This window comes from Lethenteron reissneri, chromosome 20 (assembly GCF_015708825.2).
Source record: "Lethenteron reissneri isolate LAM-NWPU_2019-01 chromosome 20, ASM1570882v1, whole genome shotgun sequence".
Classification (NCBI taxonomy): domain Eukaryota; kingdom Metazoa; phylum Chordata; class Hyperoartia; order Petromyzontiformes; family Petromyzontidae; genus Lethenteron; species Lethenteron reissneri.
In genome coordinates, this window is record NC_083798.1 from 11,363,798 (window position 1) to 11,379,236 (window position 15,439).

The 15,439-nt window shown below is 46.8% G+C and overlaps 1 protein-coding gene across 1 annotated transcript; it reads right to left on the reverse strand.

Annotated features, from left to right (window-relative positions):
• Positions 1–2,763: 2,763 nt before the first annotated feature.
• Positions 2,764–15,163, reverse strand: LOC133344755 (glycoprotein-N-acetylgalactosamine 3-beta-galactosyltransferase 1-like). Its single transcript, XM_061554887.1, has 4 exons — positions 15,103–15,163; positions 12,907–13,116; positions 7,162–7,829; positions 2,764–4,899 (listed from the first exon to the last, which is right to left on the reverse strand). The coding sequence occupies exons 2-4, from the start codon at positions 13,109–13,111 to the stop codon at positions 4,681–4,683; spliced, it is 1,092 nt and encodes a 363-aa protein (XP_061410871.1). The 5' UTR covers positions 13,112–13,116; positions 15,103–15,163; the 3' UTR covers positions 2,764–4,680.
• Between the last annotated feature and the right edge of the window lie 276 nt (positions 15,164–15,439).

Here is a 15,439-nt window from a genome sequence, read left to right on the forward strand (position 1 = left end):
CAACCCCCGCCCCCCCCCCCCCCACTCAAAAAAAAAACGTTGTAGCATATGAAGGAGGCCTTCATCCAGCAATGTATTTGACAAAGGACACGTCAACATTAAATTTGCTGTGGCATAACAGCTACCTCCAATCCGTACCTCGCGTGAGCCCACCGCCTTCGTATATTGCACAATGCCGCAATACACAAAGGCGTTGTGCAACAAAAAAAAACCCCCAATAAACAACGATCATGACTATCGAATGACGGATCTGGCAGCAGTGTGGGTGAGATGAAGGTAATGCTGCCGAAAGGTGTTGAACGCCTCCCCCGAGTTGATTGGCTCTGGGCCCGGCCTCCCTCCGTCCCTCCCGAGTTGGTCGTCTCAGACCCTGCCCGAACCTCCCGGTGATGGTATCTGGAATGCGGTGCAACAGGATGTTGCCACCACCACCACACACACCACGCCACACACACACCACCACCACCACACACACCACGCCACACACACACCACCACACACACCACGCCACACACACACACACAACTGACGCGCCTCTGCGGAAGGCGTGCTTGGGGTGGCTCCCACATTCAACAAAAAAACTATCCAGGTTTGTCTCCTGTTGGCACTTTTGAACCCCGCTCTGTTTGTCGTCTCTAAACGCAAACAAGACTCCATAGATTGGTCAATAACACCGTGGCCTTAACATATATAAAGTACGTTACGTTTTAGGCAATGGGCCATCGCGTTCAGTGAAGAACGGCAATCTCCCGAAATGTCACCGTTTTAGGGGGTACTGTACTGTATATATATTTGTATTATTATCTAAAGCCAGTGTTATTGAAACATGTTGAGTAGTTTTGTGTATGTAGTAATCTTGTGTGTATCAATTTTGCTCGTGTCCCACTGCCAGGACTTCTCTCAGTCTAAATCTGTAAATGGCGAGAAAACCCCAATTTGAGATGTGGCCACGTTTTCTCGACTCCCGTAGCCGAAGTGAGAAACTGGCCGCATATTCAAAACCCCCTTTTGAAGTTGTCTTGAGAACGTTCCGTTCTTTTTTTTAGTTCGGTGTGCAATGCAAACCCTCCCCGCTATCGGTTTTATTTTCAAATGACAACAATACGCGCCAAATGACATTAAGCTTACCCTACAGTTTACAGTTAAAAGAGAAACGACATTGACGTCCTTGGTGTGAGCTGCAGCAACTGTCTGCCGGCGAAATGACATTGAGACAGGCAGCAGGCATGCCCGAGGTGCCTGTGCATACGTGGCATTGCTTCGTGGGGACGTAGTCAACAAGATGCTGGCTGTGGATTAATAATGGCCTATTTACTACAGATTTTAAATATAAAAAAACCGTGTGGGTAGCCCAGTTCCTGAAAAAGCTCCCTGCACGTGCAGCAAAACGTCTGACATTCATGCAGAACAACCGGCAATGCAACCCATAGGCCGCGTGGCCTCTGGGTTGCGTAAACACGTGATTTGTTTGAATGTGAAGAGACCGATGTATGCAAGGAGAAATTGCTTATTACTTTTAAAGTCTCCACAAGGTTGATCGTTTCCGTAATCGACCGCTGATTATCGGCTCAAGTGCTTGAAAAATGGGGCAACACGAAAATTGGAGGGGGATACAAGTGTCACCAACATTCCCAATTGTGCCGCTGGACTGGAGGTGATGGGCGGCGCTTGCCGAAGTCACGTGCATAATCGGCATCTCACGCTGGGCGGGGATTATAGGGATGGGGGTTTCCCACCTTCGAGAGACGGTGGCCGCGATTTTTAGGCGCAAAATTAGTCGACGATAACGTCAGTCGATGAATATTGCCAGAATGTTCCATTTGGTCTCCGCCATTTTCTTTTCATTTTGTAAAAAAATAAAACTAAATTTGAAAACACGAAACATTTAAGCGAAGCAGCGCTCCCCTAGCGGACACGGCGAGGTGAATCGTCGTTGGCAGTGATGTACAGGCACAATTAACAACACAATAATAATCTCCGCGCACATTTACTTATTACTAACAGGGGGAAATTGCCCGAGACGTCGCTCAATAAACATACTTTTGTTTCCCCCGTTCTAAGGGTTTAGTAGTATGAAGGATTTATTTTTTATTTTTCGTAACTTCTGACAGGAATGTGGTGTGCCGACTGTAATGGCATGCTTACATATGACTATGCATTCATGTAATTTGAAATAACTAGAGCATGCCCACTCTGAACAAATATTAACGTTGCACGAGGAATGAATTAACATAATCATTAGATGTCCATGCAACCTTTAAATCCCTCCTCTGCTCGCATTTAGTGCTCTGAATCCGCGCAATTGTAGCCCCCGAGTGCAGGGGGTCGCCAAACACAATAGCAAGAAGAGACATTTTTTTTAATTCAGTAAAAACCTCAACATTTCAAGAACCGCAGTGCATGCCAATACGAGACCGTCCTCAATAAATTACGTCACGAAGCAGTCCTTAAAGAGCCGCATGCGGCTAAAGGAGCTAAAGGTTGCAGACCCCTGCCCGTGTGTTACATCATATTGCATACAAGCCCATGCACAGCCCGTTGTTTTTCCAATGCACTGTTGGCCGAGGGGCCTCCCCCCACAACATGTGGATCTGTTGTGAATGCTATTTGACCATTCTTCACGACGCTGGTAGCATATCACCCACAGGTCGCAAACGGGGTTTGATTCCTTACTCGTACCCGGCCGCACCAGGGTCGCAAACGGGTACCCGTACCCGGCCGTACCCGTACCCGACCGGGTACGGGTACGACCGGGTACGGGTAGGGTACGGGTATCGGGTACCTGATTGCGACCTCTGGGATGAAGCCATGTTTCAGGCGCGGGTGGGTTGATTCTAGGAACTTGAATTGTGAGAAGAGACAAGACGTTGGGAAATGAGTGACAAACGGTTACTCACCAGTGACTCACGGCCTACCCGTACCCGGCCGGGTACGGGTACCCGTTTGCGACCCTGGTGCGGCCGGGTACGGGTAGCCAGGTATCGGGTAGGGTACGGGTATCGGGTACCCGGTTGCGACCTCTGATATCACCACAGGTCAGCAATGGAGAATGATGCACTGCCCTCTGCTGACCACCATGTAGCACAGACTCGTTGCTGCCTGTGGCATCCGGCTTGTGCATGGTTATCACCCATCCAAGCACGAGCCAGACTCTATTCCGCTTAGCTTCTACGGTTTGACGAAATTAAGTGCATTTCGGGGGATTTTGCCATAGGTGAAAATTTAATGAAAACGTCAATGAAAATCCATGAAAAGAGCTAACACGCCATTCCTGACGCAATTATCTGGCTTAACCATCTCATTCGTAAACAATTATCCACACACAGTAGTGAGTGTCCATGTACAGCCCAAGCCAGTGATATAAATTCCACATTTTTATGGTGGGCCAGAGCCCCTCCACAGGACGATGATTGTCTAAACCCCACAAAAGTGGTGCTCTTTTTAACGACCGCTGGAGTGATAAACTAAACTATTTATTGTATCAGGTGAAGCCCACTGAGCTATACAGCTCTTTTTCAGAAGCAAGCCCAGCCACAATTGATAGCTTAACGAAGTGGCTTATTGAGTGGAAGTTTATAGCAGCAGCCAAATGCGGTATTCCTCGGTTTACAAACGTTCGGTTTACGAAATTTAGCATGAACGCAATTGACAAATTATGAGCAAAATCGAATTTCCGCGGCAATGAAATTTCACATGCCACGAGACCATGAAACAATAAGCACGTGGGAGGCTGCATCAACCGTCCGTGACGTCACAGAACCCTCTTAAGTGCAACAGTCGCAACTCCACATCACGTTTCCAGGCCTTCCAATATGCAGAGCTTTTGGCGAGTTCCCTAACAAAAGATTTTTAAAAAATTCAACGTCTTATTTAATCATCTTAATATGTATGTTTATTTTTTGTTTTAAACTCATGGGAAAAGCCAATCCGATTTACGAAATATCGTTTTATGTGTCTTTTGTAAATGGAGGGACACCTGTAATCTAAATGAACGTTTCAAAAATATGGAGGGAAAAACCGGAGGACCCAGAGAAAAAAATCCACGTGACCACGGGGAGAGAGACATGCAAACTCCAAATATACAGCAGCAGACGTCAGGGTCGTGAACGAACCCACAACATCCTTCATACCAGGCGAGGGAGACAATGATGGGCCGAGTTGACCACCATCTCTGACTTAACCTCAAGACTCTCCGAATGAGACAGCGGCCACTCTGCCATGGCACCACGGCCCACCAAAATAAATAAATACACAATTGTAAACAATTATCCAAAAGATGGTTCTCATTCTCTTCTCCTTGCAGGTTGAGTTGATCATCTTGCCATGATTTTGGTGTCATTTATATTTAAGCATCATATTCTGTCTGCCTTGTTTTCACGTCTCATTTTCATCCTCTCATTTTCTCACTTGTTTTGTCGTGCTCAGTCTTATTCATTCTTCATTAGCCTGCGGTTAAAAATCTTCACAGGCAAGTCACACAATGTTCAAATACCTAATGTTTACATGCATTAATCCAATGCGTGTATCAAGGGCGTGAGAATAAAATTACAGTGATGAATTGAAGAATGGCTACAAGCTCACGAACAATTCTCCGTATTGAATTAAGGGGGGAAATTAAACAATGGGTCTGAAACAAAGTTCTTTATATATATGTGCGTATAGATGTAACATTGCTTGCAGCTATCGTAGCTTGGAATCCACTGGTAGGCTCTTCAGCTGGGAAGAAGAGGAGTCTGAATTTCGGCCAAAGAGCACCGATTGGGCTGTCCGGTTGATGGGCAGCACACGGTGGCTGTATCCATAGGGGCGCAGGTGGTAGGCGAAGTACTCGAAGGTGTACATCCACGTGGGAGACATGTAGTGGAACGTGGCCGAGTAGTCCGAACAGCACCGGGGACCCTGGAGCACGTAGCGGGGAGGACACGGTTAGGACACACGGGACACATGGGGTATAGGTGGAACGCAGTGGGACACGTGGAAACACACGGGGGTGGGTAGAGATTTTTTCAGGGCCGCAACAGGACAGGGGCAACGTCTAGAGATGGGCTGCATTGAGGATGGTAATGTTAGCAGCTTATTGTGTCATGGTTACGCTGGTCCCTGCCATAGCAATTTGGAATTTCCACTCCTGGTACAAGACCAGCGATTGAGAGAAGCACGACTCCATAACCCACGTGATCAATAGGACTTGTTGACCTAACATAAGTTTGCTGCAATTGCCAATTTAACTTTGTGCAGCACTGTAATGACGTATTATATTATTAAAATTGCGGATGTGGCCAGGAGATGGCAGCGCTGAGTGTCACCACCACCCCCACGTATTCGGTGTGGAGCGGTGGCCTAGCGGTTAGCGCGCTGCCCTACGAACCCAGCGATCGGAGTTCGATTTCTGCTCACGGGCCAACACCAGTGACGATAATCTGAACCGGTCCTGAGCCTCAGCCTAAAATTAGTATAGTGCGGTGTGTAAACATCGCTACTGGGGAGACAAAGGCGGCCAGGCGTGGTGTTGGCCACCCACTCCCTCGTGTGCCGTGACAACCTTCATTAGGTGCTCACTAACAGCACTTGCCCCAACAGTCTGTTAAGGCTATCTGGGGGATATTTGCCTTTGTATTCGTGGTTTCTCCGGTTTCTCCAGTTTCCTCACAAATGAAGTAAAAACATTCTTGTAATTGGCCAAACATCTCAATGCAGGGCCCTCCTGAATAAGAGGCCTATGACTAAGGTGAAGCTTCGTCGGCTGAAGGGCATTACCATAATATTCTACCAAGAGCTAAAATGACATCTCAAATACGTATCATTAGGCCACAGTGGGTGAGCGACATCTCATTTGTGAGGGTACGATACGATTAAAAATATACCAACAAATGCATTTTCTCACATGATTCTAGGCACACGTTATTGCATGAATTATTATTCTGCACGCAGAATAACCCAACATGAATCCAGCAGTGAAGCTGCCTTGTTCTTTCAAGATAGTCGCGGCTTTTGGCTGGCCATCGAACAAAACACGGTTACCGCATCGCGCGCTTTCAGATGCGCTTCTGCGGCCGTCTGGACTGCTCTTCCTTCTGATATTAGGAAGCCATTGGAGCGATCTACTTTTAAATCATCAAGATTGCAAACTAATTTCTTGAGAACTGCTTTTTGTGTTTAGTTTGTTGTCCTTCCCCCATATGGTGCGTAAGACATTCAACATACATACACACATCTCGTGTTCTAGTTTTGACTTAAAGCTTTCGTGACTGCAGGAATTCATATTATTGGGTCTTTCGGTAAAGTCACGTAGATCGGTTAAAACCAAAAAAAACTCCGACGTTTCGATCGCAACACAAGCGGTCGTCTTCAGGAAAAGGGCGGGGGGGGGGGGGTGAGCTTCCAATGTAAACTGTTTACAAGGGTATGAAATGGGCGTAAAGCAAAACTAACATCGGAAGGTGGTCGGATGGGAACATCATAGCCAATGACGTCTTAAACTGGTTGATAATGTTGATTCTCGGTACCTGAGAAGGTGGGTATAAAAACTGAGCAATCATTGGAAGGGCGTTATGAACCAGTTTAAGTCATAATTGGCTATCATGTTCCCATCCTACCACCTTCGGATGTTAGTTGTGCTTTACGCCCATTTCATACCCTTGTAAACAGTTTGCCTTGGAAGCTAACCCCCTTTTTCCTGAAGACGACCGCTTGTGTTGCGATGGAAACGTCGGAATTTTTTGTAATTTTTTTGTTATTTTATTTGAACCGATCTACGTGACTTTACCAAAAGACCCAAGAATACGTGTTCTAGTTTTAGTTTTTATTTCGTGGTATGATAAACTGCTGCATGCTGAGAAAAATAGGGTCTATGCAAATAATGGCAGTCAGCCAGGGTATATTTGAAAGCTGCTGCTATTACCGAAAAAAACATCGTCTCCCATTAGACAATCTGACATGTTATCGAGACCATCTAAATATAAATATTCCATCTGGAATATATATATATTTGAAAATTCAAGCAGCCTGCATGACCTTTTTTTCTAGTTGGGCGATTTGCTTGCATTCTCCTCAGATTGTGCACGCAGCGTTACCATTCTGTGCGGTGGGCGGCCGTTTTTGTTACAGAGCTGTGTACACACGTGGGGCGCATGGTGGGGGGAGGAGGGTCCAACAACTCACCAGCTCGAGGGGGTGGTAGGAATAGTCTCTGTACCAGAAGTTTTTTTGCTCGTGTTTCTTGGTCAGCAGCTCCTCGGGAAACACCCCGTGGAAGGTCTCCCTTCGGTGCATGTCCAGGGACTCTCCGGCCACTACGCCAACCTTTTCGAGGCACTTGGCCACCTCCACGTCCTCGATGGTGGAGGTGTGCGTGCACTTGCCCGTCTCGAAGGCCTCCACGAACTTGCGCACGGCCTCCCTGCTCATCGCATAGCCGCCGCCCCCGCTCATGTAGCCCTGCTTCACGAAGTACTTGAACTTGCGCCCAAAGAAGATGGGCTCCGACGGGGAGTAGCTCACCAGCAGCAGCTTGAGGTTCTCCATGATGACGTAGGTGTCGTCGTCGGCCTTGAGGAACCAGTCGGCATCGTCGAGGTGGTTCTCATTTATGTAGTACAGCGCCTTGATGGTCTTCCAGTAGAGCTTGTCGCGGCCTTCCCCCGTGCCGAGCCCGATGGCCCCAAGCTCCTTGTCCTCCTCCGAGCTCATGAAGAGGACGCGGTCACAGCGCTTGGCCCAGGTGGCCTTGACGTGGCGAGCTTTGGCCTGGACATTCTTCGGGTGCGTGACGATCCAGCACAGCACCCTCACTTTCTTGAGCAGTGCTACTGCCGTTGAGTTGTCCATGCCTGCGTGGAGGATCACAAAAGCGGTTGTGTCTATGCGCGTGAACAACGTGACATTTGTTTGTTTATTTTACTTTCTCGACTGTATTCTAATTATGCCGTCGGCATTAACGGCACGGATCAAGTGGAATTTGTTCAGAAACTCCTACAGAAAGCAGGGTAAAATCACCCCATGTTCGATCAGAGCCTTTGGAAGAGGTGCCCATTCAAAATTGCTTCCAAGATCTCTTCAGTTGCCTCTTATCTACACGAGGTGGCACTGCACTTTTACCCAGGCCACTCTTGCAGATGCGACGACGCCTTGCCTATTTCGTTCTCACCTGGCTAAAAATACAAACAATACTATCTTCCCGCATCGCATTCTCTGCAAGTGACGTTTGTGAAATGGCAATGAAAGCATATGTTATTAGTTCCCAGCGTTGTAATAACCCAACTTAAGAGAAATCTTAAACAACTTAATTTTCGTCAATGATTACTATCCATGAGTTTTTTTTGGGTTAGATCACGTAAATGTATGAATGTGTCGTTAAAACCCGCCACCACCCGAGACACCCAACTAGTAAGGGCTTTCACGTAAACAGAACATGCCAATTCGCCACTAGTACAGCACACCGGTGTGTTGGATTGCTAGGCTGAGGGCATACATTCGTTATAGTTCAACACCACAGCTTACCCATACATGTTAGCACAAAAGGTTTCAAGTCAATTAGACCACTACTGACAAACCCCCAAGAAACTGAGCGAGAACCCAAATAAACCGAGGCACAATAACATTTAAGACTAAACTAAAACTATACTATTTTTATGCTACCAGGTAAGGACCACTGAGCTATACAAATATTTTTCAAAAGCAACCTGACCACAAATGATAGCTCAACGAAGTGGCTTATTACGTGGAAATTTATAGTAGCCAAATATGTATGGAAAAACTGGAGGACCCGGAGAAAACTTCACAAGACCATGGGGAGAGAGATATGCAAACTCCAAATATACAGGCATCAGGTCAGGATCAAACCCACGACCTGCTGTATACCAGACGAGGTAATCATAATAATAATTAAATTGTATAATGCACATTTCATCCGAGGATCACAATGCATGAAAAGCAAGAAACAAAAACAGAACCAGGGCATACGTCTAACCTAAAGAGGGAAGGCCAGTTTAAAGAGATGGGATTTCAAAGCAGACTTAAATATATCTACCCACTCTGATTGCCCTGATTTCAAGTGGCTCGGCATTCCATAGCTTGGGTGCCACGCAAAGAAAAGCCCGATCACCAAAATAGCACAACCTAGACCTGGGAGTGCTGAGCAGTTAGAGATCAGAAGAGATTAAGAGCCTTGATGGACAATATAAATGTATGAATTCCTGCAAGTAATCTGGGGTGAGCCCTTTTAAAAGCTTTATAGATTAATATCAGCATCTTAAAATCCACTCGGAATTTGATCGGTAACCATTGAAGAGACAGGAGGACTGGTGGAATGTGCTCACGAAATGGTGTGCGTGATGTAAGCACTCTCGCAGCTGCATTCTGAACGAGCTGCAGTCTACCCAGTACTTTACTCCGTATCCCATTCAGTAAGGCGTTGCAAGTAGTCGAGTCGGGATAAAACAAAAGCATGGACCAGTTTCTCCAAGTCAGCAGGTGCATTCTGGAAATATTTCTTAGCTAGAAAAATGCCAGTTTAACCACCTTAGATATGTGTCTAAAAAGATAATGACTGCTCAAACTGAACACCAAGGTTTCTGACCTCCCGTGTGGGATTGACATCGTGACCATCGATCAACAAACGAGGCGAACCAATTTTAGACAGATGCAGAGGGGAACCAATTTTAGACAGATGCAGAGGGGAACCGATGAAAGTGGCGTCGGTCTTGGTCAGCATTTACGAGCAAAATGTTTTGGCGTAACTATGAATTCACCACCGTTAGTGATGCAGATAGCGCAGTAGATTCTGTTGCATAGTCTGGTCCTAACCGGATATACATTTGAGGATCATCTGCACAACAATGGTAGGATAAGCCAAGATGTTGGAGCAGAATACCCAATGGTACCATGTAGATGCTAAACAGTTATGGGCTAGCACAGATCCCTACGGAACACCACAGAAAACCGGTCTAATGAGTGACTTAAGCCATCTTTTGTGACGAAGTACCTACGATTTTTTAAGTAAGCGTGAAACCACAACAAACCTAAGCCAGAAGATCCCCATTGAAACTTCCAGTCGCTCAAAGAGAACCCCGTGATCAATGGAGTCAATTGCTGTGCTTAAATATAGCAGAATGAGGAAGCTGACGAAGCCTGTATCTGCTGACATAAGTAAATAATTGACTACCCTTTACAAGAGCAGTCTTAGCGCTATGTGCAGGTCTGAACCCTGATTGAAAGTGGTCAAACAGATCGCTTGAGGCCCGGTGCCGATGTAAACGAGTGACCACAGCTATACGGAAGGTTGGATTATTGGGCAAAGCTCGTGATCAAGACTTGGCTTTTTAAAAAGTGGGATGACCGCAGCCATCTTAAAAATGTCTGGGACTGTGCTGGTTTTGAGGGACCTGCTGAGAAGACTAAGGATAAACGGCCTCGGTATAACGGAATGGTCCCGTAACAGCCTTGAAGGGAAGGGATCCAGTGGACAGCTGGTAGGTCGAGAGGCAGCAAATAAAGAGAGTAGTTCCGCAGTTGAAATTGCGGGAAACTCTGTTAACAATGTGCCTTCGAACGGAGCTGGAGGCAAGTAGCAAAGAGAGGATACACAGGGAGGAGACATTAATTTGGACTTGATAGTGGGAATCGTGCAAAAACTGTTGAATTTTAGTACAGAAATCGGTGGAGGAGTGGGAGATTACATTTGGTTCCTTATTCAAAAGTTGACTGATACAGGAAAATAAGGTCTGAGGATTGTTATCACTATATTAGTCACAGGCAAATAACAATAAACGTGAGAATCCAATGCATTGTGTAACACCAGGAGTCTCATAAATGGAAATACATGCTAGATTCCAACCCAGGGTTATTTCAATGGTGCCGACTCGATGTTTTGACATGGTGTTAGTTCCCAAGCCACGTCGTCACCTGGCCACCTTTAAAATCATGGAGGTTTATTTGTTTAATCGGTCTGCTACTATTTAACTATTAGTCGGACTTGTGCTGTGACAAATGCACACACTCGTTTGATTGCTGCCCCCCCCCCCCCCCATGGGCTTAAATGTCCTTACCCCAGATATTTGTGTATTTAGCTCCCTAACTCCGTTTAATTCCATGCTTAAAACCTAATACATTACTTTAAAAAGTGAAGCACGGGGTCACTGGTAATGAAAGCCGAGTTCCCCCCCTACCACCAGAACAATGTTGGTTCAAGGTGCTTTTCTGTTTGTGAAGATAAGAATCGACTTTTTGCTCTCCCTCCGTCGACTGGCGCCTTTACCTCCTCGCCATCCCCCGCCCAGTTAACAAAGCTCGTGGCTTAAAATTGGGACTGCACTGCTCCCATAATTGTTAAATGCTTCCGCTCCCCCCTCATCCACCACCCCGATCTCTTCTACCCCCTCTGCCCAGGTGTAGACCTCTCCCAATCCACGCCCGGTACACAAATAAATCAAACACAGTAACCTGAGCATAGCAACCGTCGTGAGGAGTTGGACCCATGTTAGAGAACGTAGCAACAAGTATTGTAGTTTGTTGGAAAAAAATAATAATTTTGGCCTGAATGAGCTCCTACGTACAGGGTCACAGAGAGAGGAGGGGCCAGTGTGGGAGTGTCCCGAGCTTGAGATCCATGGGGGCCTCAGAAAGGGCCACGGTAGCCATCTTTGTCATTTCTTCCCCCTCAGGCCAAGACAAACCTTTTGACAGCCCTGCATACCTGGCCATAATGCAATTTATGTATATACGTAGATTGTGATGAGATAATGAAATTCAAAATCAGTTAGGGGCGTATTTTTGGCACCCTCGTGACATACCTTAAAAAGGTTTCACGTATCAAAGCAATTAAGTCAGTGACTATTACGGAGCGCCTGACTGTGATTGTTTGTTCTTCTCAGTAACAACCCCATTTTGGTAGCCCGAGATACGCGGCCCACATTGTATCCAACGTCTAAGGTTCAAAAGCTGTTTGTTTTTTGGGTGTGGGTTTTTCTTTTTATAGAGACGCGGGGCCACTGTGTGGAAATCCAACATCACTTCAGTATGTGAACCTGTTCCGAAATCCCTAGCAAATGACAGTGAGGGTGATAGGCTTGGGGCTGCAGATATAGCTGTGGCCATTTGGATAAAAAAAAAAAACCTAAGGTAAAATACGACCTTAACGTTTAGCAATAATTCACTTTTTTTTTTACCTGGCGACCAAAGTTCTATTCAATAACACGGCTAACCATCAGTGGCGAGCGATATACTAACAGGTCATGGATTTACACCATCACGGAACACACTGAGCGGCGTGAAATTTGGTCTAATAATCGGTAAGATCTGCAAGGTGTATTGAGGACTTCGGCTCAAAGGGCTGTTAAGTAGCAGCTTAAAATATGAATGTGTATTTATCCAGGTAAGCTTAAAGGGGGTTTTCAGGAGGGTCCTGCACTGCGGTGTGTGGCCAATTCCATTGTGGAGTGTTTGGCTGCCCTAACTAAACTCGCGCTTAAGAGCGGATAACACTCGGAGGATCCTCACAGAGAGACTAAAGAATCAACTTTGTACTGCCGTATATTGGCAAACTCGCATCCAAAGTACACAACTTAGGCAGTCTTATATCCAAGTGCAAACCAGGATTCTGAAACCAATTAAAATCAAGATGACTTCATCACCAATAAATAGCAACCAAGGGAGTTAACAGGGACTTACGTAAGTTGTTATATGCACCTAGCTGGCATTTCACACTGGTTGTATTTGCATAAGCACTTTGACCGAGCAGACTTGGTTTCGGAGTAGGGCAGGCCCATTGAGAGATATTTGGAACCCTGATACATAATGTTAGATTAGGGGCCCATCCTTTACCATGTAAACCATGTACAGATACAACCCGTTCCTCCTCTCGTCAGGCCCTGGGGGTGGAAGAGGTGGAGGGGAGAATGTCTATCTTACCTTGATGGCTCAGAACGTCAGAATCCAGGTTCATGACCATGGGAAGTGGCTCTTCGTCTGTGTCGAGGTGGCCGTGGGGGTAGCTGGTGGACTGCGCTCGCTCGTACATCTTGATGTCCCTCGCCGTCTGCACCAGCAGGAAGCAAATCCCGTAGCCCACGAACCAGCCAAAGACCTTGGAGAGCTGTGGCCGATTTAGCAGCATGGCTCCTTGAAGCGACACGTGATGTATGCATAATTCACTTCTTTCGCGCCGTACATAGCCAACCATGGTAATCAGACGTGCGGGGGAAGAACAACAAACTCGACAAAAAAATTGTTCTCAAAAAATTAGTTGTAAATCTAGATTTAAAAGTGCACAGCTCCGGCGGCTTCCGAATGTCGGAAGGAAAGCGCGTTCCAGACAGCTTCCGAAGCGCATCTGAAAGTGCACAATTCAGTGACCGTCTTTGTTCGATGGTTAGCCAAGAGCCGCTGCTCAGATGACCGGAGTTTGCGTGATGGTTTATGCTCCTTGATGGCGTTTCAGTGAGTCAAGAGACCGACGATACTTTTCAGGGAACATTTGTTGTGATGAATGACAAACACAGCGACGGTTTCTCCACAGAGCCGTATACGTATGCGCGTATGTACAGCCCTTTTGTCGATCAGCTGTTGGCCCATGCGGGTTACCTAACCACGCTTTCAACAAACTGGTCAATACGGGTTTGTGAATGGGTGGATTAGGAACGCACAAGTGCAGTACAGAAATGTAATGTGCTGCTATATGCACTCTGCTGCCCACCACGTAACTCGCCTGCACTAAGCTTGTTTCATTTTTCCGAGTAGCTTGCTAATGCCAGAGTAAGAGAAGTTTGCTGGTTGGTCCTCGAGCTATTACGGTGCCACCGCTTTCACAGACTCGTCACTGTCAAAACTGCGGTCACAGACATTAGAATCGGACTATACTATTGTCAGAACTGCTGACGTGCGCCAAATGCCTTCATATTCAACCCATTCGTGATTTGAAGCTTTCGTGACTGCAGGAATCCATACTCTTTGGTTCTTTCGGTAAAGTCACGTAGGTATTAAATAGAATAAAATAAATCACGACGTTTCGGGCGCAACACAAGCGTCCGTCATCAGGTGGGACGCTTGTGTTACGCCCGAAACGTCGTGATTTATTTTATTCTATTTTATACCTACGTGACTTTACCGAAAGAACCAGAAGAAGAGTATTCAACCCATTGGCAAGAATGACACTTTATCCTCCTCCTAGCGCCAGCACTAGTTTGTGAACGTGGCAACTATTCATTCGTACAAAGGGTTCTTTAAAAATTGAACCTTAACCATGGCATATGGTCTAAACAACATCCCTCGATAATATGAAACCTCATACGTTAGAAATTATAGAATTGTGTCCGCCAGCTGAAAATGTTGCAACACACAGCCACACAAGGTACACATCGGCCCTATGTATTGCCCAACCCTCATACGTGACTGTATATGACTAATAAAACACATTGGTCACTAGAGTGGGAAAGAACAGATGCTATTATGAGCCGAGCCGTGAAGGGCATAATCCCAGTCAGGTGTACACCTGGGGTCTATATACACAGCATGCGTGGACCTTCAGTTTAAATGCGCACCCGTTTCACCACCACAACACAATCATTGGCGTCATTGTGTTGACCAAGTAATGTATTACAATTAATCTGTAATATATTATATCTTTTTTCGCAGAACTTGGATCCACGTCTTCACGAGAGGCGCCTTGCCTACTACATACAGTAGCATATCTGGCGGCTCCACAGCATTCATTCACGCAAGCTTCACTTTTTGGTGACGAGACGCTGTAAGATCGAAGTTTGCTCTGTGCCGAACGAAATTCTGCCGAGACGATTTAGTCTCGGTTCGTTGCCGGGCCGATGGCTTGCGTGAAGAAATACAGTGCCGTTATGTGCATGTAAGAGATATTATAACAAGGAGACGCGACTTCCTGCCAACTCGCGTTCATGGTCACCCTTGGGTGTCAAATTCCAAACGCCCTCGCAAACCACCTCGTCGCTCTAACCCACAACATCGCTACGAATACTAGGACCCCCTTGGCTCTCTACGGTCGAGGGGGGCGTGGGGGCCCCCGTCCCCTGCGACGCGATGGGGTAGACACACGCAAGCTGCCGTACGGTTACAGGTGAACGGCCGTGGCTGGCTTACCTGAGCGTGTCTTTCTGTGCCAGCAGCAGCAGCAGTTGATGTGGTGATGGTGGTGGATGTGGTGGTGGGTGGGGTGGGGTGAGTCTTATCTGACTCGGCTTTTGTACCTGCGCCAATGCAGGTGCGGTTCGTGTCCGAACTCCTCCTCCCCCTGCCTCACTCTCTGTGCGTGAGAGTGGATAATGCTGAGGAGGCGGAGGAAAGGGGAGCGGTGAGGTGTGAGAGGAATGCGAGGTCGGGTGGGGGTGCAGGTTGGGTGTGGGATGCGGAAGCGTGGTGGTGGTGGTCAGCCCCCGTCGAGGCGATAGGGACGCCTTTGCGATTTGCCGTTCACGGC